Source organism: Lupinus angustifolius, chromosome LG13 (genome assembly GCF_001865875.1).
Source record: "Lupinus angustifolius cultivar Tanjil chromosome LG13, LupAngTanjil_v1.0, whole genome shotgun sequence".
Taxonomy (NCBI): Eukaryota; Viridiplantae; Streptophyta; class Magnoliopsida; order Fabales; family Fabaceae; genus Lupinus; species Lupinus angustifolius.
This window is the reverse complement of record NC_032021.1, coordinates 13435194-13460566: the sequence shown is the minus strand read 5'-3', so window position 1 is coordinate 13460566 and position 25373 is coordinate 13435194. Positions and strand designations below refer to the sequence as shown.

At 34.4% G+C, this 25373-nt stretch overlaps 2 protein-coding genes across 2 annotated transcripts; both read right to left on the bottom strand.

Annotated features, from left to right (window-relative positions):
- On the bottom strand, nt 2219-2980 carry LOC109363611. Its single transcript, XM_019609862.1, has 2 exons — nt 2782-2980; nt 2219-2634 (listed from the first exon to the last, which is right to left on the bottom strand). The coding sequence occupies exons 1-2, from the start codon at nt 2978-2980 to the stop codon at nt 2219-2221; spliced, it is 615 nt and encodes a 204-aa protein (XP_019465407.1).
- Nucleotides 10953-14391, bottom strand: LOC109363168 (pentatricopeptide repeat-containing protein At3g23020). Its single transcript, XM_019609326.1, has 2 exons — nt 11628-14391; nt 10953-11419 (listed from the first exon to the last, which is right to left on the bottom strand). Exon 1 carries the CDS (start codon nt 14275-14277, stop codon nt 11758-11760), a length of 2520 nt encoding a protein of 839 aa, XP_019464871.1. The 5' UTR covers nt 14278-14391; the 3' UTR covers nt 10953-11419; nt 11628-11757.

Below are 25373 nucleotides of genomic sequence, written 5' to 3'. Positions count from 1 at the left end.
AAAGCGCCATGATTTTGTTCACAATGTTAGGAGGGACCGTAGTGGAAAGTAGATGTAAGTCCAAAACACCCTAATTATTTAAAAAATCGGAGACCTTCCTGTCCATCACCGGAAAAGTGATATTCCCCTGTTGAATTCCTCGCAAGCGGCCTTCGTTCAACACTCAATTATCATTCCAGAAATCAATCCCTCTCCCACTACCTATCCTCTAACCGAGCTTGTTACTAAGTAAGTGCCACGCAGATCTAATGCCTTCCCAAAAATGAGATTCTCTAGATCTCTTATTAACCACCGAGATCCTATCCTCTCCAACTTTGTACTTTGCACGAATTACTTTGACCTACAAAGCATCTTTATTTTGAACCAAATTCCACCCCGCTTTAAGCATAAAGCTTTTGTTCACAAGCCGAGCTTGTTTAAGACACAAGCCACCAACCTTTTTTGGCATACAAATAGTGTCCCAACTTTGCCAATTAGTTTTCCGATTTTGGTGGTCTTCTCCCCAAATGAAGGAACGACATAATTTGTCTAAATTATCACAAACAGGAAGAGGAAGAAAGGTTGTTTGCATAACATACGCTGGTAAGGATTGCAACAATAACTTGGTAAGGGTCAACCTCCCAGCGAAGGATAAATGTTTACACTTCCAATTGCTCAATCTGTTTTTGGCCCTTTTTAAAATGTACTAGTAGATCATCTTCCTCAGACCAATATGTTGAATCAGCACCCTCAAAAACCTCCTGAGATCACAAGTTCTGTTAAACCCAAAATCGTTACTAACTTGACGGCGAATGTTTTCATGCACATTCTTTGAGAAAAAAATTCCGGTTTTTTCTTAATTGACCTTCTGACCCGAGCTTGTACAAAACAACTCCAGGAAGGTTCCGATAATTTCAACATGCTCCATACTGGCTTCGACAAAAAGAATCAAGTCATCCGCAAAGGCTAAATAAGAAATAGGTTGACCATTCCTGCATAACATGATTGGCTTCCACCACCCAACCTCAGTGGCTGAACAAATAAGCTGAGACAAACGTTCCATGCAGAGAACAATAAGATAAGGAGATATAGGATGCCCTAACGGATGCCGCATTGAGGCAAGAAGGGATCCAGAACCTTGCCATTCCAAAGAAGATGCATGACCAGGGTAGATATATAGTTATCCACTAAATCAACAAACAGAGGAGGTAATCCTGCATCAATGACGGTGTCCTTCACAAATCTCCAACTCAACCTATCATAAGCTTTCTCAAAATCAATTTCTATCGCCATCCATCCTAACTTGCCTTTTTTTTTGCTTCATCAAATGGATAACCTTATGAGTAATAACAATGTTGTCACTGCTTTGCCGACCCAGGATGAAGCTGCTCTAGTAAGGACCAATAAGGTTATACATCAGTCTTCGCAGTCTCTTCGCAAGGATTTTAGTTACCACCTTATAGGACACATTTCAAAGACTAATTGGGTGAAAGTCTTTAAGATGACTCGTCGGCTCAACTTTAGGAATGAGTGTAATAAGAGTATCATTTATTTCCGCCACCCTTCCCAAATTACTAAACACCGAGAAAACCAAATCGCAGAGTTTAGCCCCCACAACATTCCAATTGTTCTGATAGAAGAGATCCTGAATTCCGTCTTTACCCAGAGCCTTATAACCGCCAATACTAAACACTGCCCTTTTGATCTCTTCCACAGAAACCTCCGCACCAAGAAAATCACGCTGAGTCAAAGATAGAAGGGGAAACATGTCTGAGATGCAGAAAGGAGCTACGCCACCAGAAGACGAGTATAAGTTACGGTAAAAGTTAACAACCAATGCCTCTAGTTAAGCCTTGCCCTGAACCCAATTCCCTTCCACATTTTGAAGCATGAGGACATGTTTCATCATTCTTCTAATAATCATATATGCATGGAAATAACGAGTATTCCTATCACCGTGAATAAGCCAATTGCTCCTAGATTTTTGAAACCAAAGTAATTCTTCATGATGAAACACTTCTTCTAATTGACTCTAGAGCTGCATCTGAAGCCTCTCCAAGCACAGATTGGAACCTCCAGCCAGATTCCTAGTAATCCCATTTAGACACCGAATCAATTTTTTTTTCCTATGGAAGATATTACCAAAGATCTCCTTATTCCAAACCTAGAGAGCAGCCTGAAGGTTTGAGATTGTATCATTCCACGACAAGTGAGACATCCACGAGTTATTAACTTGAGACTAGAAAGACGGATGAGAGAACCACACAGCTGACATTCGAAAGGGTTGGCGACCATGATTTGGCCCTTTATTTTCAGTAAAGTTCATCAACAAAGGGGAATGATCCGACTTCAAGAGGTTCAAATGCGTAATAGAAGCAATGGAGAATTTAAGTCTCAAATCCATATTAGATAGTGCTCTATATAATCTCTCCTTCAAATTTCCTCTCTTCCACGTGTACGAGGGACCAACAAAACCAAGGTCAATCAACTCACAATCGTTGATGACAGACACAAATTGAGTAGCCCCCCTTGGAGGTCTATTGCTGCAACTGCCCACTCTCTCCTGATCAGAACCAATGACATCAAAATCACCAATCACACACCAAGGCTTATCCATATCCGCGGCTAGATCACAAAGATTATCCCACTGACTCCCTCACAAGGAGAAATGGGGGCTACCATAAATAGCAGAAAGAATCCAAGGTTCAGAACCATAGGTGCTAACTTCCATGGAGATGGATTGAGATAAAGCCTGTAACACATTAACACTCCAATGTTTTTCCTCCCAAAGGCACTAAATACCACCAGCTCTACCCACCGCATCCACCTTAGTACACCTATCAAAACCCAATTTTTGGATAACGTTATCGGCGATAACACCACTGGTTTGAGTCTCCACAAGAATAAGGAGAGAAATAGAATACATCATCTTCAAATCTTTGATCAAAGAAACAAAACCTTTTGCCTTTACACCTCGACAATTCAAATACATAAGCTTCATCTATAACTTGTTGTAAGTCGGGATTCGGAGACCCCTCATCATCTTGAACCATCTCTTCACAAATTTGCATGTCATTACTACCCATAGGATTACACTCCGCTTCAGTATGATTGATTTTTCAGTTTCAGAGACATTCTGGGATTCCTCCCTCGACACAAATATAGGTTGAGTATCAATTATTTATCTGTTAGTAAACAACCCTTTTAAATTAGGATCCAACTTATCTGTAGAATTCATGGGAGAGACGTCTCGCACATCCATATTGGGCCTTGGCCCAATATTGTCTCTAAAATTAAGATTATCTGCAACCATACCCGACCCATTAATGCCATCTATAGCCGAGTCCATTCGTGGGCCTACTTCCGAAGTTGGTATTGAATGGAATCCATTTCCGCGAGTTTTCAATCTATAAGCATTAAAGGGTGCACCACCTTTTTCACCATGATTAGTACCTTTGGATCTGCGTTTGTATTTATTTCTTTTCACCAACATCCACGAACCAAAAAGGTCCTCCTCATCAGGCTCATTCATTTCCACCGTTACATTAAGTTGCTTTGGGACTGCTATACTCTCATTAATCTCATTAATATTAGTGACCCCACCTCCAACATGAATATCTGTTTCGGAATTTGTAGGGGTTGCCTTCACCTGTGGTGTCTCTGCCATGTCCTACTCCTCGTTAGTCCCCTGGACCACCTGGCGTCGAGAACCCTCCGGACATATTTCCAACCTATGGCTATAGACCCCGCAATGGAAACAAATTTGGTGAAGCCCTTCATATTCAAGGTTGAGGACCGTACCCATCACTTTGATTTTAGGCACCAGCTTATTTTCCAAGTTTAACTCCACACAAATATGAGCAAACTTCCCACGAAAATGAATAGACGTGAGGTGGTCGATCTTCAGCATTTTTCCAAGGCTAGCTCTCACCCGAGTCAGGAATCTATGATTATATAGTTCAATCGGGAGGTTAGGAATCTGTATCCAAACGACAATTCGTTGTGTTACCTTTTCGCTGGAGAGGAAGAAAGGCCTCCACCTCTAAACAATAAGATAGTGGTTTGCTACCATCCAAAGACGTTCAAAAGAGCATGGTTATAGTCATCCTCGTTAGTAAAATGGACCAGGAAATAGTTCTGAGGCATATTAATGATCTGCAAGGTGCCCTGTCCTTCCAGAGCTTCTGAAGTCTGTATTCCATGGTGCGCATTGGCACCGACATACCCAAAATTTTGACAACCAGGGCTTGTTTCCATGGTTTACACCACCCCTGAAATTCCTCCTTAGTCGCATGGATTTCAGGACAAGGTTCAAAATCCTTATCCTCCTCCTCTTCTATATACCATTTATTCTCTATCAAGTCTTCATCATTTTTTCCCCTCAGGGAAAAACTCATCAGCTTTAGTATAATTCAAGAGTTTCTCCTGATACCAAACTTTTCTATGGTTCTCTTATTCCCTTTCCTCCACTGCTCCAACCATCTTGACTTCGACCTCACCAACTCCTTGCCCTACGACTTCTCTTGTTTTAACTTTCTTGGTACTCCGAAAAAGGAGATCATCCTCTTTACTCGAAGTCTCACCAAAAACCCTAACACTCATCACTCTTTCAGTGTGTTAAGTATTCAGAAAGAGTTTCTAAAGACCATATAGAGAAGACCATAGAGAGAATTGATGAGACATTAGTCACTATGTCACTAGAACTCGGCATCCAACACTCTAGCACGTCACGTCATCCAACACTCCAGCAACCTAACACAACTACACTACTGCTCATAGTCCAGCGCCATTTACAGTCCAACTATACATTATAATGAGAAATTACTTTTTTGGAAATAAGAAAAATGGTAAGTATACACTATACTTAAAGAATAAATCTTTAAAAGACAAGATATTAAAGCCATTTATGATTTTATCATGTGATATTCATGGCTTAAAGATAAAGAGTGCACGGTTTTTATGGGAAGCTTGAGTTATACTTCCGAGATATGCATTATTTCCCCGAGTATTTCTTAAACTTTTAAGGAATGAGGCATGCAACCCCAAATACAAGTGGAAATGAAGTTGGTGGTGCACCAGCTCCCTCACCTCTAGCAAGCGGAACACCTGAAGTATCTATGAAAATACAAGTGAAGCTCCATCCACAAAAAGGATGAAGATCCCCTGTCCCAAGACTCTGCCCCAACCAATAAAAAGTTGTCATCTCAATTAAATTGACACATCATTTTAATTTTTATTTATCAGAAATTGACACTATTAATGCTTTTCATCTTCCTTGCAACTTTTCTTTTCTGGTTTTGGTTGTTCTTACCACTTCTTCTTCCAATCTTTGTTTTTCTCTATGTTAAACCCATCTAAGTTTAACACTGAAACAAAAAAGCTTCTTTTTTTCCACTACCATCATCTAAAACATTGTACGTTTTCTTTTTTGTCTCCATATTTTGCTCATATTGTTAACGTTATTAACTTTGCAATACAACTCAAATGTGAACTGGATTTCTCTTGTTGCACAATAACCCAAATGTGAATCACCTCAATACCACTCATTATGCCACACTCCTCCGCCTAGTGTTGTTACCATCTTCATGTTACAAACTATGAGAAATACATAAAAAGAGAAGGATGACTTGATCTTCAGAGTTGATGAGACAAACACCTACATTAGGACGGTAACCTTGAGGAAGACCTTCCATGCCTTACCACTCTTGGATGATGGTAAAGGAAAAAAAGAAGCTTTTTTGTTTCAAAGTGTTAAACTTAGATGGGTTTATGTGAAAGTTTAGACATTAGAAGAGAGAGCGAGAGATAAAAAACGAAGAGTGAAAGAAGAAGTGGTAAGATCAACTTGGAGAACCAGGAAAAACATTTGGAGGGAAGATGAAAAGCATTAACGATGTTAATTTCTGTTATATACAAATTAAAACTGAAGTGTCAATTTAATTGAGATGACAACTTGTTATTGGTTAGTGATGAACGAAAACCCTTATGTGGTTTCCCTGATCAAACTAGAAGTTATCAATGTGCCGTGGATATATAGTTATGAATAGAGAGAAGCCGAACACACTAGGTATGCCTAACATGTGAAATGAGTGCATAAGAATATTGTGCCAACCTGACATACAATCATAGAGTTGAAAGCATCAGATATTCCTAGAGGCATACCATCCGAAAAGTTTTCGAAGAATTTCTTGGAAATTCTACAAGAGTGAATCACTCTTTTTTCTCTAACGGATGGTCAAAACTTCATCTAAGTTGGAATCCTACTACGAGGTCCACTAGAGATCATAAATTATTGAGCAAATAATGAGATGTTTCTTTTGTTCTTTATAGGTGACCGAAAAATAAAGAAATAGTTAATATATTCAAGATATTTATGTATTTACAACATATTGTCTCAATTCATCTTATTTCATCAGATCAAATTCTTGTAGAGCTATATATTCTTCCTGCTGATTGTTAAGTGTCAAAGTTATCTTAATCCATAAGGTTAATTTAGCACTTTTTAAATCAAAATACTCACTTTATGTAATCATTGTTGAGATTTTGATGATAAATTGTATTAATCTTATTTTCCAAGTCCCTCTATATGTTTCAGGTCGAAAAAGGATGAATTGATCCGAGAATGGGCCGAGTTGGGTTAAGCATGCAAAAGCCTCAAATCAGTTCCACTACGCTTAGCGTAGTGGCGCTGATCGTGGGAAACCACACTAAGCGTGGAAGAAAACAGGCGAATGTCTGAATTGAATGAAGGCGCGCTCAGCGCACCAATGTTGCGCTGAGCACAGGAGCTCATATCTAGAAACATAAAAAGAGAAATTGCAGACATAGAGGATGATATTTTTTATATACTTTATCATAGATTTCACCTAGGGAGATAGAAACCGATTTTTCTGAACTTTGTATTCCTTTAATATGGTTTCTAGTCTTCTTAGTGTGTAATTTTATGTAAGTTAGAAATAGGATGTACATGTTAGAAAATAGGAATAATGAAGAAATTTGATGTTCATGGAGGGATAGACACATCTCCATGAACTCAAATTCCGAACTCCATTTTTATAGAAGTTATGTATGAAAATATGTAATGAGATTGCTTCTTAGCTAGGATTGGTTTAAGTATTCATTTATGTATTTTGTAATTCGATTTATGAATGAAATGACATGATTTTTATGAATTATTCTTGTTGTATTCTTAATGCTTACCATGTTTTTGACAAAATGCATAGTATGATTTTGTGAAAAAAAACCTTAAGGAGAAATCTCAGTTCAATAGTCCAAAGCAAATAATTCATCATTTATGCATAAAGCTAGATATAGTTGAATGTTTAATTGTCACAACGAATGCCTTTGCTCATAAGTTTGTTAGTCATAGATTCATATTTGCATTGAAAACTCGCAAACCTGACGGTGTGTATTACTAGACATAGAGGCACATTTGATGGTTCATAAATATTAATTTTATTAAGTTAGTTACTAGACATAGATCTAATTTTGGTAAAATGTTAGTATAGACTAAGACATTGGTAGCTAAACAATTGAGGGTGTGCATTAATCTCAACCCATTTACGTACTTATTAGACATAGAGGTATCCATGTGTGTCATAATCATTGATCTTGTGTTTAAGGTTTAGGCTTTATTTCACGAATTACTAACTAGACTAAAACATTAGTTCTTAGTGTATTTGATGTCATATGATGTGTAAAATTGTACTTGTTTTATTGCTTGATTGTTTGTCAATTTACTAATATGAATAGTGCGTCAATCCCAAATTTGAATTTCAACATTTTTATTATTTAAAACTTTTCATCCAAAACAAAAACCAATGAAAACCATTTTGAAAACCAGCTTAAAGTAGTAATTTAATATTGAAAGGCTCATTTAACGAGTCTTTGTGGATAGGATAATCCCTTACTTTATAGACTTGTTTGGGATAACCAAGGTTGTATTTTTATACCTATTTTGTGGGTCTAGCACTAATCAACGATTATTACAATGTCGGATAACCTCATCATATATTTAATGTTGCCCATATATATTTCCAACTGAGTGAATTAGAAAAATGTGATTCTATTCATTCTGCCCGGATCAATGTAATTGATAAAGTTGGAACTATAGTAGATTATCCGACAACAATAGAGTTGGAACTTCTAGAATGGACTGATACCCATAGAATGACATGATAATTAGAATTGGTGTTACTAGAGGCTCTAGAGAAGTCTGAATAGGAGAGCACTCATCGTGGGGTGGGCTTACTACTTAGATTCTTTCAGTAGTTATCCACTTATTATAGATTTCTTACCACATTCTCCATAAGGCCTTCTTATATTTTCCTTCTTCGAGCTTGCTATCGAAGATGGGTCCAAGAAAAAGCATCAACAACAATTGGGTTTATTGTGGGACAACTGAATATATTCATATTGATCTATTAAGTGTCTTCGCATCTAAGAAAAAATATTTTGTTTTGGTTCGACCCGTAATTCTTATGAAATATGGATAATATAAATTTAGTAAAATTTTTCCCCCAATGTTCTAAGAAAGGGATAAGAACTAAAAGTTCTTGATTATATTCTCTATGGAAATGAAAATTTAATTCTAGCAATTTTTTACACAAGTGTTCAATTAGTTCGGACTTTTTTAGTTTTGAACTAGGCCAAAATAAAAAAGTTTTTCTATAGAAAAGCTTATCATTAGATATCTTATTAGATATTTTACAAAAAAGATCCCTCTTTTTTATGATCCAGTTCCTCTGCCATCGTGAACCCTAATTAGACTCAGGCATGATACATTTTTTAGTTATTGGGGGAGGAGCAATATCTCCATTTTGTTCAACAAGATATCAAAGTGGATGATTGACTCATTCGATATTAGAAAGAATCGCATGAAATCTTTTGATAACACTTATGCATATTTCTCAATGATAACCCACGATCAAGCCAATTGGTTAAAATCATTTCATAGAACTTCATTGATATCCTCTTTTTATAAAGCAAATCGACTATGATTCTTAAATAATTGATATCACTTGTGCTTCCATTGTAACAAAAGATTCACTTTTTATGTGCAAAAACTTGTATCAACAATTATGATTTTCCCTATTGACAATTCTTCAATAAGCCCATTGAGTTCTTAATAATTAAAAAAAATCTTTGTAAAAATGACTCTAGATTGCTTTTTGAGATTTTAAGAAGAAAAAAAAAAAAGCGAAACTGAAAAAACCAAAAAGCTTCTTTTATAATTTTGCCAAACATGAAACTTTTCAACAAAATAATGTTATTATAAAAAACTAAAAAAGCAATTATAGACTTTTTGGTGTTTCCGTTTTTTTCCTTCTTTTTTTTGGAGAAAAAAACAGTTCAACCTTCACCAAGTTAATCCAGTCCATTGAAACCTAAAGAAAAAACTCAGAATTAAAACTTGAAATAGAGACTTTATCAAATATCAAGTAAAAAACCAACTACTGTATTTGAATCTCAGTGACACCCACTTGATGGTAGATAAGAGAAAAGAACCCTTGATGATAGAGAGGTTATAATAAATCTAAATAAAAAAATTCTCCAGCAAGGTGAAAGATACTAGGAGTTGATTCTCTTCTAACTCAATCCTGAATAGAGAATCTCGTTTAAGATTTCACAACCAAACAAGCCAATAAAAAGGAAAATTGTGTCATAATGGCCATTTGAGTCCTGAAATGGACTGAACTCAGAATCACTAAATATGTGTTCACAATGGAGCTGATATTAACTGTTTGAAATTTAATTGCATTAAGGATATGTCTAGAAATTACGAGAAAAGGGAAGGAGAGGATGGAAGGGGAAAGAAAGACAAACCTCTTTATTTTTTGGGAGTGTAAATTTAGATAGGAAGAGATTAATGTAAAAATATTTTTTTATTATTCCTTTAAAAATCTAATTAATAATAAAAAATCTACAAAACTATAATATAACATTTTACTAAAGTCATTTACGTATTTGACATTGCAAGTAAAACCTTACATTTTCCTGAAGTCGTTTTACTAAATAATTATGAGTTGAATTTTAGATTGGAAAGAAAAGAAATGAAAGGCTTCACAACTATCCCAGGAGTGTATTTCAAATATTCTATTTTCCTTCTTTTCCCTAAGAAACTCAACTCGCAAATCAAAGTAATACTAGAAGACTATAATGGTGATAAAAGTAAGCAAAGGAGTGTCAAGCTATAAGTAAAAGTAAGCATCTTGACAATCATATTGGCCGAAAAATCACGATGATTCCATTATACCTAGAAAAAAAAGATACCATGATAAATAAATGTGAACACATGATAAATAAATGTGAACTCCAGTTTTTTTTCCAATAGGGAAATGATGTATTAGAAAAGAGTACAAGGGGTGTCCACCCAATATAAAAAGAACACCAAAAAAATTACTTACAACTCGGATGAATACAAACCATAGGATCAATACACCAATTAGAAAAAGTATTGACTTGAATGTGAACACCAGTTAACAAGATTAAATAGCACAAAACCATATCTCCAGACACTAAAGAAGAAAGCATGTGGGGTCATTGTCTCCATTAAAACCCTTAAAATTGTATATGATTAATCTGATTATTTACAAATACAAAATCATCTATGTCAGTAACATATTATAGGTTAATATATAGTCTGTTCCTCATACACTTTTCTGTTAGGGTTCTGTTAAGTGATCCATCCCCTAGTCATTTGTGGGTCCTTGAACTTTGGTAAAATTTAAATAGGTCCCTATAACTTTTAGGAAATTCAAAAAGGTGTCTATACTTATTGGGAACAATAACAGAAAAGTGAATGAGGGACCCAATTACCAACTTTCTATGCATTCAGGGAACCAATTACAGATTCTTTTTAGTTCAGGGGCATATTTGGATTCCTCAAAAGGTATAAGGACCTACATAATAGCTTAATACATATTGTATTATGGCAAGAAAAAAGGATGCATTTTAAACACTAAAAACTAATGATTAGAGAAAGAAATTTGCATTGGCATAGTAACCTGAGTTATTTTTAGTTTGATGAACCTGATGAGTTTTCACAAGGTACATTAAAATTGTAATGACATTTTTCTACATTTTCCTCATTCTTTTAGAGAGACACTAGCAACATACTCTTTTAAAAGCTTTCTTTAACACACTTTGTGTTGGATGGAATTCCTGTGGGACTCATTAAGAATGGAAACATGCGTTTTAATGGACACACATGAAACCAATCAAAAAATGTGATTTAAAGAGTGTGTTGTACTGTTGCTAGCATTCTTCTTTCTTTAATCTTTCTAACTTCAATACCTCAACTAATTCTGCCATCAAAAGCAAGAAAAGGGGGGAAACACAGTTCATATAGCCCCGATGTGGTTTCAGCAATCTGATTCATGTTGCTTAACCTTCAAGAAACATTGGGGAAAACATCAAAACTTGTTCCCGTTCCGAAATCCTGCAAAACATCAAACACTAATGATCATAATTGGGTCAAATCCATATCTTTCAAATGTTGAAATTATTGTGGTGGGGAAAATAATCACTGAAAGTAAGGGGGATATTCAGTATCTGTGGAACAATAGAAATTAATTTCAGTTTACTTTCATTATATTTTCGAGTTTAGATTACAGAACAATCAGATAACAGGTTCTTATAGAAATTACCAGTAGTAATTCTGGATCTGATAGAAAAGCTCCAATGACAGACTCAGTCATGTAACCAATGAATAAACAAACATCCCCCTCTAGAAGAAAATCTACCCAGGTAAGCTCTAACCATGCTTTACTAAGCGACTTAGGTAAGATCCATCCATGAATAACCACATCTGTTCATTTGCAATTTGGAATACTCATCTCCTTCAAGAACACACGAGAGTGCCAACATCCATGCTTGCATACCACGAGAAGCATCCTTCTTCACCATTACTTCTAGCCTGCCAATAGCCTGTTTCGAAACTCCGCAATTAAGCAAAACATAACCAAGAGCTTTGAATGTAAAATCATCTGGTTGGATGCCAGATCGTATCATTTCCACGAAAGTCTCTGCAGCTTCTCTTGGTCTCTTATCCATAGAATACAAGCCAAGCACGTTGTTATAACTCAATAAATCAGTCAAAAGTCCTAGTTTTCTCATCTCTTCTGCAATTTGAATAGCTTCATCCAATCTCCCGATTTTCTTATACATGCATAACATCATCGCATATGAAAACTCATTTGCAATTTCTTTATTCTTTAAGTTCTCAAATATCTCTTTTGCTTGTTCAAACATAAGTTGCTCAGTATAAAGATCAATCATACAATTAGAGGAAAATACAGAAGGACCTCCATCTGATAATTGAAGCAACTTGTATGTTTCTTCTGCTTCTTTCAGGTAGCCTACTTTGGTATACAACTTTATCAAAGAGTTATATATAGCTGGGTTCCCTGGCAAGCCCACCCTTCTCATTTCATCAAAATAACTGATGGCTTCGTTCACACTTCCAGCATCTGCAAAAGCATTAATTAATACTCCATAAATTATGACATCAGGCTGCACAGCATATTCAATCATCTCCCTGTATAATCCCTCTGCCATTTTCAATTGGCCTAACTTTGCAAAGCTTGCTATCACGACGCAATACGGGATGCAATCACTCACCAATCCTTCCTTCTGCATTATTTTGAGATAATGTTTTGCAATGTGTGGCTTGTCAGCACTGGCCAAAATATGTATGAGAGAACTGTAGCTACATTTGTCCGCAACAACACCATATTTCTTCATACTGTCAAACAACTGGCACGCTTTATCATAGCACTTTCCAATCCCATAAGCCTTAATCATCACATTAAACACGACGACACTGAGCTTCTTCCTTTCTTGGCAGCAAATAAAGACTTTCTCAGCTTCTAAAGTATGCCCTTGCTTGCCATACGCATCAATGGTGGCAGAATAACACTCTGAAGTGATATTCCCAGCTAGATGAAACCTCCTGAACCATAACCATGACTCCTCAAGCATACCCGATTCTACATACATCCTAGTCAGAGCAGATTGGGTGAATTCATCAATCTCAAGACCCCTTTTAACCATCTCTTGTATGAGCACTTCTGCTTCTTGGACCATTTTTCTAATTGAGTATGCATACAAGAGGGTACGGTAACTCACAAGATCTGGTTCAAGGCAGGCCTCTTTCATTTTTGAAAGATAATTTGATGCCAAGTTGATATTATTATGCTTAATATACATGGAAATGAGGATATTATATGTCCTCGTGTCGAATTGGCATTGAAGTTCTTTCATTTTCTGCAACACCAAGCTTACTTCATCCATGAGTCCATGATTACCATATAAGTGAATCATTGTATTGAATGTCACTGTAGTTGGGGCTACCCCTTCTTCAAGCATCTTAGCAAAAGTTTCAGATGCTGCTTGCACTTGACCAGCCTTCCCATATGTGTCAATTAGGGTATTATATGTACGTGAGCTCAAACAAACATTATTTACATGTGATACATTACGACCCCTTTCTCCATTAGCCACCTTATTATCATCATTCACAACCACCGATGATTCAGACCTTGACCATTTCCTAAAAAAGTCTTCCGCTTTTTGGAACTCTCTGGCTCTCTTGTACAATTGAACGACGATTCCCATGGTTACCTCATCAGGTTCCATCCCACTACTTTGCATCTTTTGGAGCCAAACAAGAGCTTTTTCTTTCAGTCCACCTTTACTGTACACATGAATCAATGTTCCATATGTCGAATTCACAGGCGCAACCCCTTTTACATTCATTTCATTCCACAAACTCTCTATACGCCTCCACTCCCGCGCCCTGCCAAGTATCCAAATCATTATATTATAATGAATCACATTCAACTCATAACAACCCTTCTTCTTAAACCACTCAAAAATCTCCAAACCCCTCTTCCACGAAACCTGTTCCTTCAAAATGACACTCATTTCCTTGTTGCTGAGCCTATCCTCCCACGGCCCGAGAGCCTCATCTATATCATGAACACAGTTCAAGGCTTCTAGAATTGCAGGAATGCGTCCACCATAACATGCCCATTTCGTCGAACACCTGGGGTGCACCTTTTTCTGCTGAATAACAGAACCATAATTACCTTTTCTCTTTAAAAACTCAGAATGAGAATTATGCTCCAAATTCAGATTCTTTGGTGTATTGGGTGTATAAGGTACTTTATTGGGAATAATGGTTAGAGTATTTTCATGTGAAGAAGTTGAAGTTGAAGATGAAGTTGTAGGAAGTGTATTAGTGGAACCCAAAAGGGGGAAACAGTTAGAGTCTAAAAGGTGAAGCTTTGCAAGCATTTCACCAACAGATAGATATACATAGATAGATACACAACACTAAGCATAGGCGAAGATTGAGAGCTTCAGTCACAAAACAAGAACGTGGATGAGATTGTGATTTTCTTTTCTCTTATCAAACATAATAATAATAATAATAATAATAATAATAATAATAATAATAATAATAATAATAATAATAATAATAATAATAATAATAATAATAATAATAATAATAATAATAATAATAATAATAATAATAATAATAATAATAATAATAATAATAATAATAATAATAATAATAATAATAATAATAATAATAATAATATATAATATAATATATATATAACTTATCTCATTAAAATAATATTAGTTTTATGTTTTTATAAATTATTTCTAAATACTAAAAAAAGTAGTATATATGTGTATGTTTTTAGTTCTCGTAAGGGATAACTTATATTAACTAATATGAAATATCAATTTTTTTGATGGGATAATTGGGCTTTCTCTTTAAATATAGTGTATCACTTTGCAAGGTATATAATTAAATTAAAGTAATTTGAAAATAAAGTAAAAAATAGTGTATAAATTTATTATTTATGTTGATTGTCATTTAACAGTGGCTAGTCGCATCCCATTTTACCTCGATTCAGAAGAATGAAAGTTAGAACATCTTAGTTAATAGTATTAAACTATTAATGTATGTTAGCTCAATAGGCTTATGAATAACCTAAAATGTAAAATTGATAATTAATTGAATCAACTCGACATTTGTTTGAAAATCAAATTGTTATTGGATTGATAAATATAGTTTTGAGTCAAATGAGTCACATTTGAGCTAAAAATTGAGCTAATTAAATAAGTGAATCGAAGTTAATCCAAATACAATTCAATTTATTAGATTTATAAACTTTAATTGATAATTACATTTATTATCAAACTTTCTCTCCACAATGTATAACACATGACGACGCGACATAAATCTAAATTTGCTACATATTCGAAAGTTTGTGAACTTTAATTAAATCGAACTTCAAATGAAAAAATAATTTGATATCAAACTCAACTCAAACTAATACTTAACAAATCATGCTAAGGTTCAAATTAACTAATTTGCACTCCTAATAAGTAACATTGTCTATAATAAACACAACGTAAGCATATCATATGTGATGTGGGGTATGCTTCATTTTGTTCATATTTTAAGAATTTTCTTCAGACTAATAAAATAGTCATATATTTTTCTTTTTAAAAATATTATAAGATTATAAGTTTATGTTCATTTAATATTATTCATTAATTCATTGTGTCAATGGCAACAAAAATAAAAATAGTCAGCTTTAAAAAACAAATAGAAAAATTAATAAGGGAAAATGCATAAAAGCCTACAAACTTTATGTTTTTTTTGTAAGTAATAACATCTACTTTCCCCCCATAAATACCTCTTAAACTTTATCTATTGGTGAAATTAGTCATTACATAAGGATAATGCTAAATCACTAATAAGCCAACAACGAGTCCACTGCAATTAAACTCACAACAATAGCAAGTGGTCCAGTGAAGATGCAAGTATACATGAATGAGCAAATTGTGTATACAAGTATGCATCACATAAATTTGAAATGGTAAATAGTTAAAGGATGTCATTAATCTACTTAGTTTTGATGAAAACATGGAGTTATATGAAAGCTTGAAGACTTGGACATCACCAACAAAAAACATGCCAAAAACTTAAGGTCAACGTCATAGAGATAAGAATTACTTTATTTGTTTAGAGTCCTAAGATGCTTGTCTAATATTGAGTTTAGGTTAGGTAAACCCAAGATAGAAGTCTCACAAAAGTCTAAAATGAAAATCATATAAGTTGAGACATTCCATCTTAGTATATATATGATAAGTAAGACTCATGCATTTGCATTAGGCATACATGGATTTTGTGCATAAAAGATTCATTTATTTCGAAATCATGTATTGCATGTTCTTGCATCATAAAGAATGTTTACCATACAATTAAGAAAAAATATTTTTCATACATATTAATCGATTAACTTGATTGATAATCGATTATATTATGTTGAAATTTGTTAATCGATTAAGGTATTGTGTAATCGATTAAAAGGAGTTACAATAGCTAACCTCTCAGGTTAGTTGGGGGAAGAATCCGCACGAATCAGATTTTTTGAGGAACCTATCGAGAGCAAATTGGATTTGGTTAGACAAAGTGTGGTTGGTAAACAAGGATAATCGATTAAGCCATAACTGAAAAATTGTTTTCATAAGCACGTTAATCGATTAACAATTGTTACAAATCAGTTACAGATAAAAGCTGTGATTTTAATAAATGTGCATATTATGTAGATTTCAACTTTTACACATTGAGAGAAAAAGAAACTCATGATTCTCAGAGCTGCATTTTCAAAAGCATCTTACTTATCTTTGAAAGATTTCTTGCATAATTTTCATAGAGAGAAAAGAGAGAAAAAAAAAGAGAATTTCTTTTTCATTGTGCTGCAATTTTCATTCATTTGAAAAAACCTGCATTAACTTCACTTTTAGTTCAAGGCTAGTTGTGAGATCTCTGTTTAGGGTTGTAGAGCCGAATTTAGAGTTTCAATCAGCACATTAAGTGTGCAAATAACTCGGCTATTGTTTAGTTACACAAGGATAGTTCTTGTGGTGTGTTTAGTATCATCACGTTAAAGATCTGGTTATCTTCATGGAGTAGGAAGTCTTGGATCGAGTGATACTTCGGATGAGGCCAAATTCGCAAACGGTGTTAGTATCCTACTAGGCATTAAGAGTGGTCAAACCGAGCGTGTAGGCTCAACGGGTTCAAGAAAGAAGTGTCTTGCTAGGTGTATTGGAAAAGTGCTTGTAATCAAACATTTATTTCCGATAGTGAAGAAAAATCTCACGAGATAAGAAGGGGAGGCATGAATGTAGTTTGCAAGTGGACCCACAAATGAACCAAGATAAAAATCTTTGAGCACCTTTCTCTTTCCCTATCTCTTTTACGATTCTGTCTTTACATGCTTTCTATTTCAATTGCATTATGTGATTTGTGTTAATCGGTAACAATATCTATATAATCAAGAATCAATTTAGGACAGTAAAGATCAGCGATCATCACTATTTTCATAGCAAGAAAAATCTATTTTTCAAAGAATCAAGAATCAGCATAATCGATTAACTCTAACCATAATCGACTAAGACAACTATCAATAATCGATTAACTGTGTTATTAATCGACTAATTGCATCGGTTTCATATTCTGCGCATCAATCGGAAAAGCGAGATTAGTGATCCGCTACACCTATTCACCCCCCTGTAGGTGTGTTTTACCTTATTGGTACCGAACAAGTGGTATCAGAGCTAGGAAAGGGAAGACTCCCAAAGATCGCCTAACTTGCCATGAGTGTGGCAAACGGGGCCATATGCGATATCAATGCCCGAGCTACCTCAAGAAGGTTGAAAATGACAAGAGCAATCCCCGAGAATTTAAATCCAAGAAAGCTTACATAGTTTGGGATGTTCCAGAGGAAGAAACAACAACTAGCACATTTGATGAAGAGGAGACCACCAGGTTATGCTTAATGGCAAATTCTAAAGAAATTGGAAGCATAAGTGATCAAGATGACACAAGTGAGGTACAATTTTCTGACACTTCTTCATATTATGAAGAATCTCCTACACATGATGAGTTTTATAGTGCCTTTGTTGAATTGCATGAGGAACTAAAGAAACTAGCCATGGTAAATATAGATAGAAAAAGAGTCATCATGTTGCATGAAAATAAAATTGTTAAAATACAAGAAGAACTGAATGAATTAAAATTGGAAAATGAGACTCTGGATCTTATTTACTCTTGTGTCTCATGTACTTGCTCTACTAAGTTAATTGAGACTCCTATATGTGATCAATGTGATGTTTTGAATGCTGAAATTTTTGATTTAAAAGATAAACTAGCAAAGTTCACCTCTAGTAGTAAAAGTCTTGATAAATTACTTGTTGCATCTAGAAACATAGGTAATCATGGAGGTCTAGGCTATATACCTAAAACCAGAAGAAAGTCATATAGAAAACAAGTAGCACACATGCATGCTAGATCTTATCATAACATCCATATTTGCTTTTATGTGGTACATATTGTCATACATCTATATCATGTTACATTAAAAAATATAGTGTGCCAAGAGGCAAATATGTATGGATGCAAAAAGAACTAGATACCTTGGTTACTAACAAGAAGGGACCCAATATAACTTGGGTACCCAAACAAGTCAAGTAAATTGTTTTGCAGGTATGCCTTCGGACACATAGACATCACTGATTTTTGAACAATGGATGTTTGAGACATATGACGAGTGATCGATCAAAGTTTTTTGATCTATCACTCAAGGATGAAGTAAATTAAATGAACATCAAGATATTAGCTAATAAAAAAAGAATACGAGATGGACAAATGAAAAGAAGAGGCAACAACTAATGCATCATCCTAAAATTTCGACAAGGATGATAAAGAGGTAAAGCTATAGAGGTAACAAAATATTGAGACTTAATTGATTTAGTGCTATATCTAACTTCTAGTCGTCCCGATATCATGTTTAATGTATGTATATGCACAGATAACAAGCATGACATAAGGAATCACACTTTATTGCTATTAAACATATCATGAAGAATCTAAAACTTGATCTTGAATATATGTTTATAAGTGATATATGTTACAAATGCATGTTTCTTATGCTTAACTTTTCTTCATGAATGTTTTTGTGCTTCTTTAGTGTGTCATACACCTTTAGGTTAGTATCTTAGAAATAGCATTTCTGCATACTCTATAAATCTCTAAACTGCACTGAAATATGAGTTAGTGTGAAGAAGATCTTTGCTCCTGACCTTAACACGGTTTTGATGAAGACACCAACATCACCAAAAATAAGAAAATGAAGAATACTTATGAAGACAAAGAAGACAAAGCTTCAAGACAAATTAGTTTAAGTTTAAATAGGTATTTCTCTCCTATACTCTTGATTATACAATAGTAGTAATGCTCAAACTATTTTTAAATAAAATTGAAACACTTCAAAATACTTAAAACAATTTTCAAAAAATAGTGTGGAACAGATTACTATATCTCAGTAACAGGTTACATGTGTGAGAAAAGAGTTATCCAGCTTAAAACTGATCAGAGTAATCCATTACTGTCTTTGAGTAACAAATTACCAATTTTTAATAAAGTTGAGTAATTGATCCCACTTGCTGTAATCGATTACTCTAAATCGAAATTAAATGCCTAGTGGACAGAACGTTTGGGTAATCGATTACCCACTGGTTATAATCGATTACTGAGTGTTGTTTTTATCATATTTCAGATTTCAAAATGAAAGGTTTTCATCCCGAACGAAATGTCTTCACTCCAATCCATTCCTACCTTTTCGTAGAGGCACTATAGGTGATTGGAAAGTCTATTTAAAGGCATTGAATCTCACAACACAAACACACAACTCTCATACAAAATTCAAAAGCTCTTACACACATTCTGAAATTATTTTTTGCACTTTTGGCAACTAGTTCTTAAACTTTCAAAGTTGATTTTTCTGAAATTGCTTAAAGTAAAATGTTTTAAGTTTACCAACTTATACAGAACATTATTACTAAGTATACAAAAGAGTTGATTGGATTGTAAGTTACATTACTTTCAAACATGTAAAGACAATTCCGTCATTGTTGTTCATTCTTCATTATTATTGCAGAATACTTTCTTTCACAAGGGTGTGATAAGAAAGGGGATTAGAATCACTTGGAAATGTGTTTTTCCAAGAGTGAATAAGGATTTCAGAGTGTGTAAGGAGGTACATAGAGATCTCGGGGTGAGATATTGTATTTGCAACTCATAATCTTTAGTGGAAAAATCTCTTGTGCTGCAAGAATACTGGATGTAGCCTTCGGTGGACAAGAAGGTGAACCAGTATAGAAATCCTTGTGTATTCTCTTCTCTCTTATCTCTTTGATTATTTATTTGGTTAATTTCTGCATATAATTTCCGCTGCACTTTAACTCTTGATTTTGCAGAAAAAGTGGTCATAATTTTAAGTCAACTAATTCACCCCCCCTCTGAGTTGCAATCTCATTCTTACAGTTAGTTCTGTCAATAATCGATTATTCTGTATCTTAATCGATTAATTCGAGTTCCAGTAACCAGAATAAAAAATTTCATTTTGCTTTTAATCGATTAATGCACATCTTAATCCATTACATGGTTTCAATGTTTTGAAAATCTGGAAATTTTAAATTGTTTAATCGATTAAAGTGTTACTTAATCGATTACCTAGGCTCAAAATGTTGGGTACCAGTTGGTAAAACACACCTAGAGGAGGGTGAATAGGTGTAGTAGACCACTAATCCCGCTTTTCCGATTTATGCATAGAATACAAAGTTGTTGCAATTAATCGATTAATAACAGAGTTAATCGATTATAGTTAGCTCATTAATCGATTATACTGCTTCTTGAATCTTTGAAAAAATACACTTTTCGGGCGATGAAAATAGTGATGATTTTTTTATCTTTACTGTCCTAAATTGATTCTTGATTATTCATAGATTAACAACCATAAGTAACAATCATAGAATACAATTAAACACAGAAAGCAAGTAAAGACAAAATCGTAAAAGAGATAGGTAAATAGAATGTGCTCAAGGATTTTATCCTGGTTCGTTTACGGGTCCACTTGCAAACTACATCCAGCCCTCCCGTCTGATTTGGGATATATTTCTTCACTATCAGAAATAAATGTTTGATTAAGAGCACATTTCCAATACACCTAGCAAGAACTTCTTTCTTAAAACCGTTGAAACTACACACTCGGTTTGACAACTCTAAACGCTTACTAGCATACCACATCGTTCACGAATCTTGTCCTAGCTGAAACTATCGCTCGATCCAAGACTTCCTGCTCCGTGACGAAAACCAATTCTCTACTGCGATGATACCAACACACCACGAGAATTATCCTTGAATAACATAAAATTTTCTGAGTTACTTTTCACACCAAATGTACGGATAAAAACTCTGAAATCAGCTTTACAACCCCTAACATAAATCTCAAAGACAACCCTAAAACTTAATGTGAAGATTATGTAGGGGTTTTCAAAGGAATGAAAAATTTCAGCACTTTGGAAAAGAATTTCTCTCTTTTATCTCTTGTAAAACAATGCAAGAAATAATTCTCAAAGATCAGCAAGATTGCTTTGAAAATTAAACTCTAAGAATCTTGAGTTTTTCTCTATCTCTAAATTGAAATTTCGAAATCTGTTTTCTATGAAAAACTTGTTGATATGTTAAATAACAGCTTTGGTATATAATTGACTCTAAATGATGTTAATCGATTATATATCACGTTAATCAATTAGCGTGTTTATTTAATTGACTCTAACTGCTCAAGGTGGAAGAAGGAATCACGGTGATCCCTACTACTCTCCTATACTCCAAGAAGCTCGTCTAGCGAAGTTTTAGGGATGAAAACAAACATACATCCCATATGAGGATGCGGGATGGCTAGTCGAACAAGGATTCGAGTTCCCACATGGTTTGGAAACCCAAGGAGTGAACAAGTTTATGGAATTAAAAGGTAAAATATATCTTTCGCTCATTCGGGAATTCTATAGCAATTTTAGGTATAGGGATGAAGTTTATGCATTGATGGTTATGGGTAAAATGATTGTTTTAGATTAGGAACTTTTTTTTGGATGTTGGAGGATTATCTAGTGATGGATCCATGTTAGGAGATTGCAACAATAAGTTATGGATCTTGTTTAAGTGGACCTCACCTATTTGTACAAGGAGAATTGACCAATGTTGGGTCATTATCTGTTGAGAACCGATTCTTGCACTATCTGATTGTGTATATTTTAGTTCAAAGAAACACCAAACATGCTCAACCTACAATCAATGATCTCAAGTCGATGTTTGCCATAAGGAAAGACATTGCTGCAAATTGGCCTTCTGAAATATTGAAAGTGATGAATGGTATAGCCTCTTCTTCATCAAGACTACTTGCATATGAGATTTTCATCTTCCGTGTCATTAACTACTATGAAATTGACACGTTAGATATCGATACAATGACCATAAACTCTCGAGAGCATGTTTTTGGTGACAATCTTATTCACCAAATGGGCATTTACAAGTTTTAAATGTTTGGAAATATCAAGAGGATCACAATGCCAACATGAATGAGGACTTACGAGTGAAGATTTTGTTGAAGATCCTATTGAGCAAAACCCCGAGCAACCACAAACCGAGGCAAATGTTGAGCCTCATGAACCATCCTTTGGGATCATACACTTGGATGCTATGGAACTGCGCTAAAATGCGCGTATTGATGTTCATTTTTAGTCTTTGAGAGACTCCGTGACAGTTGAGTTCCAACAGCAGCAACAAGGTTATCTGAAGACCTTGAATGTATCGTCATCATTGTGCATGCCACACATGACTCATCTCAACCACCACCACCTCAAGAATAGCTTAGATAGGACTTTCTAGAGTCTATGGTGTGTGTATTTTGAGATTGTATTTACATGCTTTCTATTTCTTTCCCTACCTCTTTTACGATTCTCTCTTTACATGCCTTCTATTTCAATGCATTATGTGATCTATGTTAATTGGTAACAATATCTGTATAATCAAGAATTAATTTAGGATAGTAAAGATCATCAATCATCATTGTTTTCATAGTAAGAAAAATCTGTTTTTTCAAAGAATCAAGAATCAACATAATCGATTAACTCTAACCATAATCGATTAAGACAACTGTCAATAATCGATTAACCCTATTATTAATTGATTAAGTGCAGCAGTTTCATATTATGTGCATAATACAGAAAAGCGGGATTAGTGATTCGCTACACCTATTCACCCCATCTACGTGTGTTTTACCTTACTGGTATCCAACAAGTGGTATCAGAGCTAGTACGAAGGTACTAGCTTGACCACTTTATTTGTTGACCCTATGGATTATCACTATGGGTTCCACTAACCTTTTGGCGATGATGGCATATCCATCAACCGCCCTCCGATTTTCAGCGGCGAGGGGTACGACTAGTAGAAAGTGCGTATGAGAATCTTTATTGAGGCAACGACACTAAGATTTGGGATTCCGTTGTCAATGGGCTGTTTACTCCACTACACTTGGTGGATGGTGAACCCGAAAGGTTTGTGGACTGATGACGAGAAACGTAAAGTCCAGCACAACCTGAAGGCAAAGAACATAATAACTTCTGCCTTATCGTACGATAAATTCTTTAGGGTATTGTCCTGCCATAAATTTCGGCTACGCAACCTCTTATAGTCGCTACTACATTTTATGGTTAAAAATGTAGAAAAATATTCTAAGCCCAATCACATTGGGCTTTGAATTTTGATATCCAAGTCTTAGAATCAATTACGGATCGATTAAGGTATTAACATCTCATCTGCCCGTAATTAAACGGTACCCTTGCCAATTGTATGATTTAAATACCCTTAGTTTATTTCAATTTAAATTGGATAAAACAAAATATTTATTTTTTATTTTTATGTCAAACAAGGTTAAAGCTTGCTCCTGTGTATCCCTAAACGCTTTAGGAAATCAAGACTACGTAGTTCTAAATTTAAAAAGGGTTTCTTGATAAAATAATTAACTTCTCGAAAAGTTTAAAGCATTAGAAACTAACGTCCACACTTTATCCCATTTTAAAAAGGTTTGAAAATAATTATAATATATATTTTTTTATTTATTATTATTTAGGAATTAATCGAGGGAAATGAAGCATCGTAACGTGACCGTTCAAGGATGATTTGAGGACAAGAAGTGTTAACACGACTGTCTTCATCCTTTGCTTAATCCCAACAAAAATTATATCATTATTATAAACAATGTTATATGAAATTATTTTTGAATCAATCAATTTACTAAAATTATTAAATTAGACAAATGTTTTGAATTTTCGTTTCTAATAAATATTTCACTTTAATTACAAAAAAAAAATTAATTGGTTGCTACAAATATTAAAAAATAAATTAGTTCATTATTAGCTACATCAAAGGTTTTTTTGTACTTTTTTAATTATTACCATTTATCAATGAAAGAAAAGAAAAAAAATTTATTTACTAAAAAAGTATTTAATAATTTTCTGCTTACTTTCAAAAAAAATATTTTTTGTTGGTTAAATAGGGTTATTATTATTTTAACACAAATAAATTGCATTAGAAAAAGGAATTAAGGAGAAAATTTACAGTTGAATGAGATTTAATAGAGTGCAAACAGGAGTAGGAGAGAGCGTCTGCGTGTTAAGCAACCATTCGTTGTTGCTTGATGTACGACACATGGATGTCTCTAGTTCGTTGGAGTAGACGTTGCATGGGACTTACAGTGGACTTGGCCGCACAGGAGCAAGGGCTGAAGGAGTATTGATCCCGTGTGTGGAGTTTATGCGATGACGTTTGCACCTTCAGATTGAATGGGGAGATCACCGGGTGCACGGTCCTCACAATAAGCATGACCACGAGGGATTAAACACTGGGAAGATGCTATGATCTAGTGCAGACACGTCTACGGGAAAGAGTATGATCTCGCATGCGTGTCGCGATGTGGTGCATCCATCCCTTGGTCAACGAATAGTTAATGAATCGGACGGCCTGGAATACAGATGCACGAATTTCCTCTTGAGAATACCCGTACTGAATGGAACCAACCCTATTTCTTTCGTTTTTTTTCTCTCTCACTTGTGCATCAATTTTTTCTCAGCACTGTATTTTTTAGCAACCAAAGAAAAATGAGTTAACCTAATTCTAATAACATCCATTTATAAATTTTTTTAACTTATCCCAATCCTAAAATTTGACTAAACAAACTTTTTTTTGATAACTACCCACCCATTTTAGTAGGCACTCATCAAGTCATATTTGAATTGGCGTTTTTTTATTTTTTTTATTAAAATACATTTTAAATTTAGTATATCTATTTAAATTTTTATAAATATTCGAATTAAATAATAAAAAATATCTTTGAATAAGTTTTAATAAATTATATTTTCAAAAAAAAACTAAAACTAAAAATTATTTTATTGTTTATTTGGAA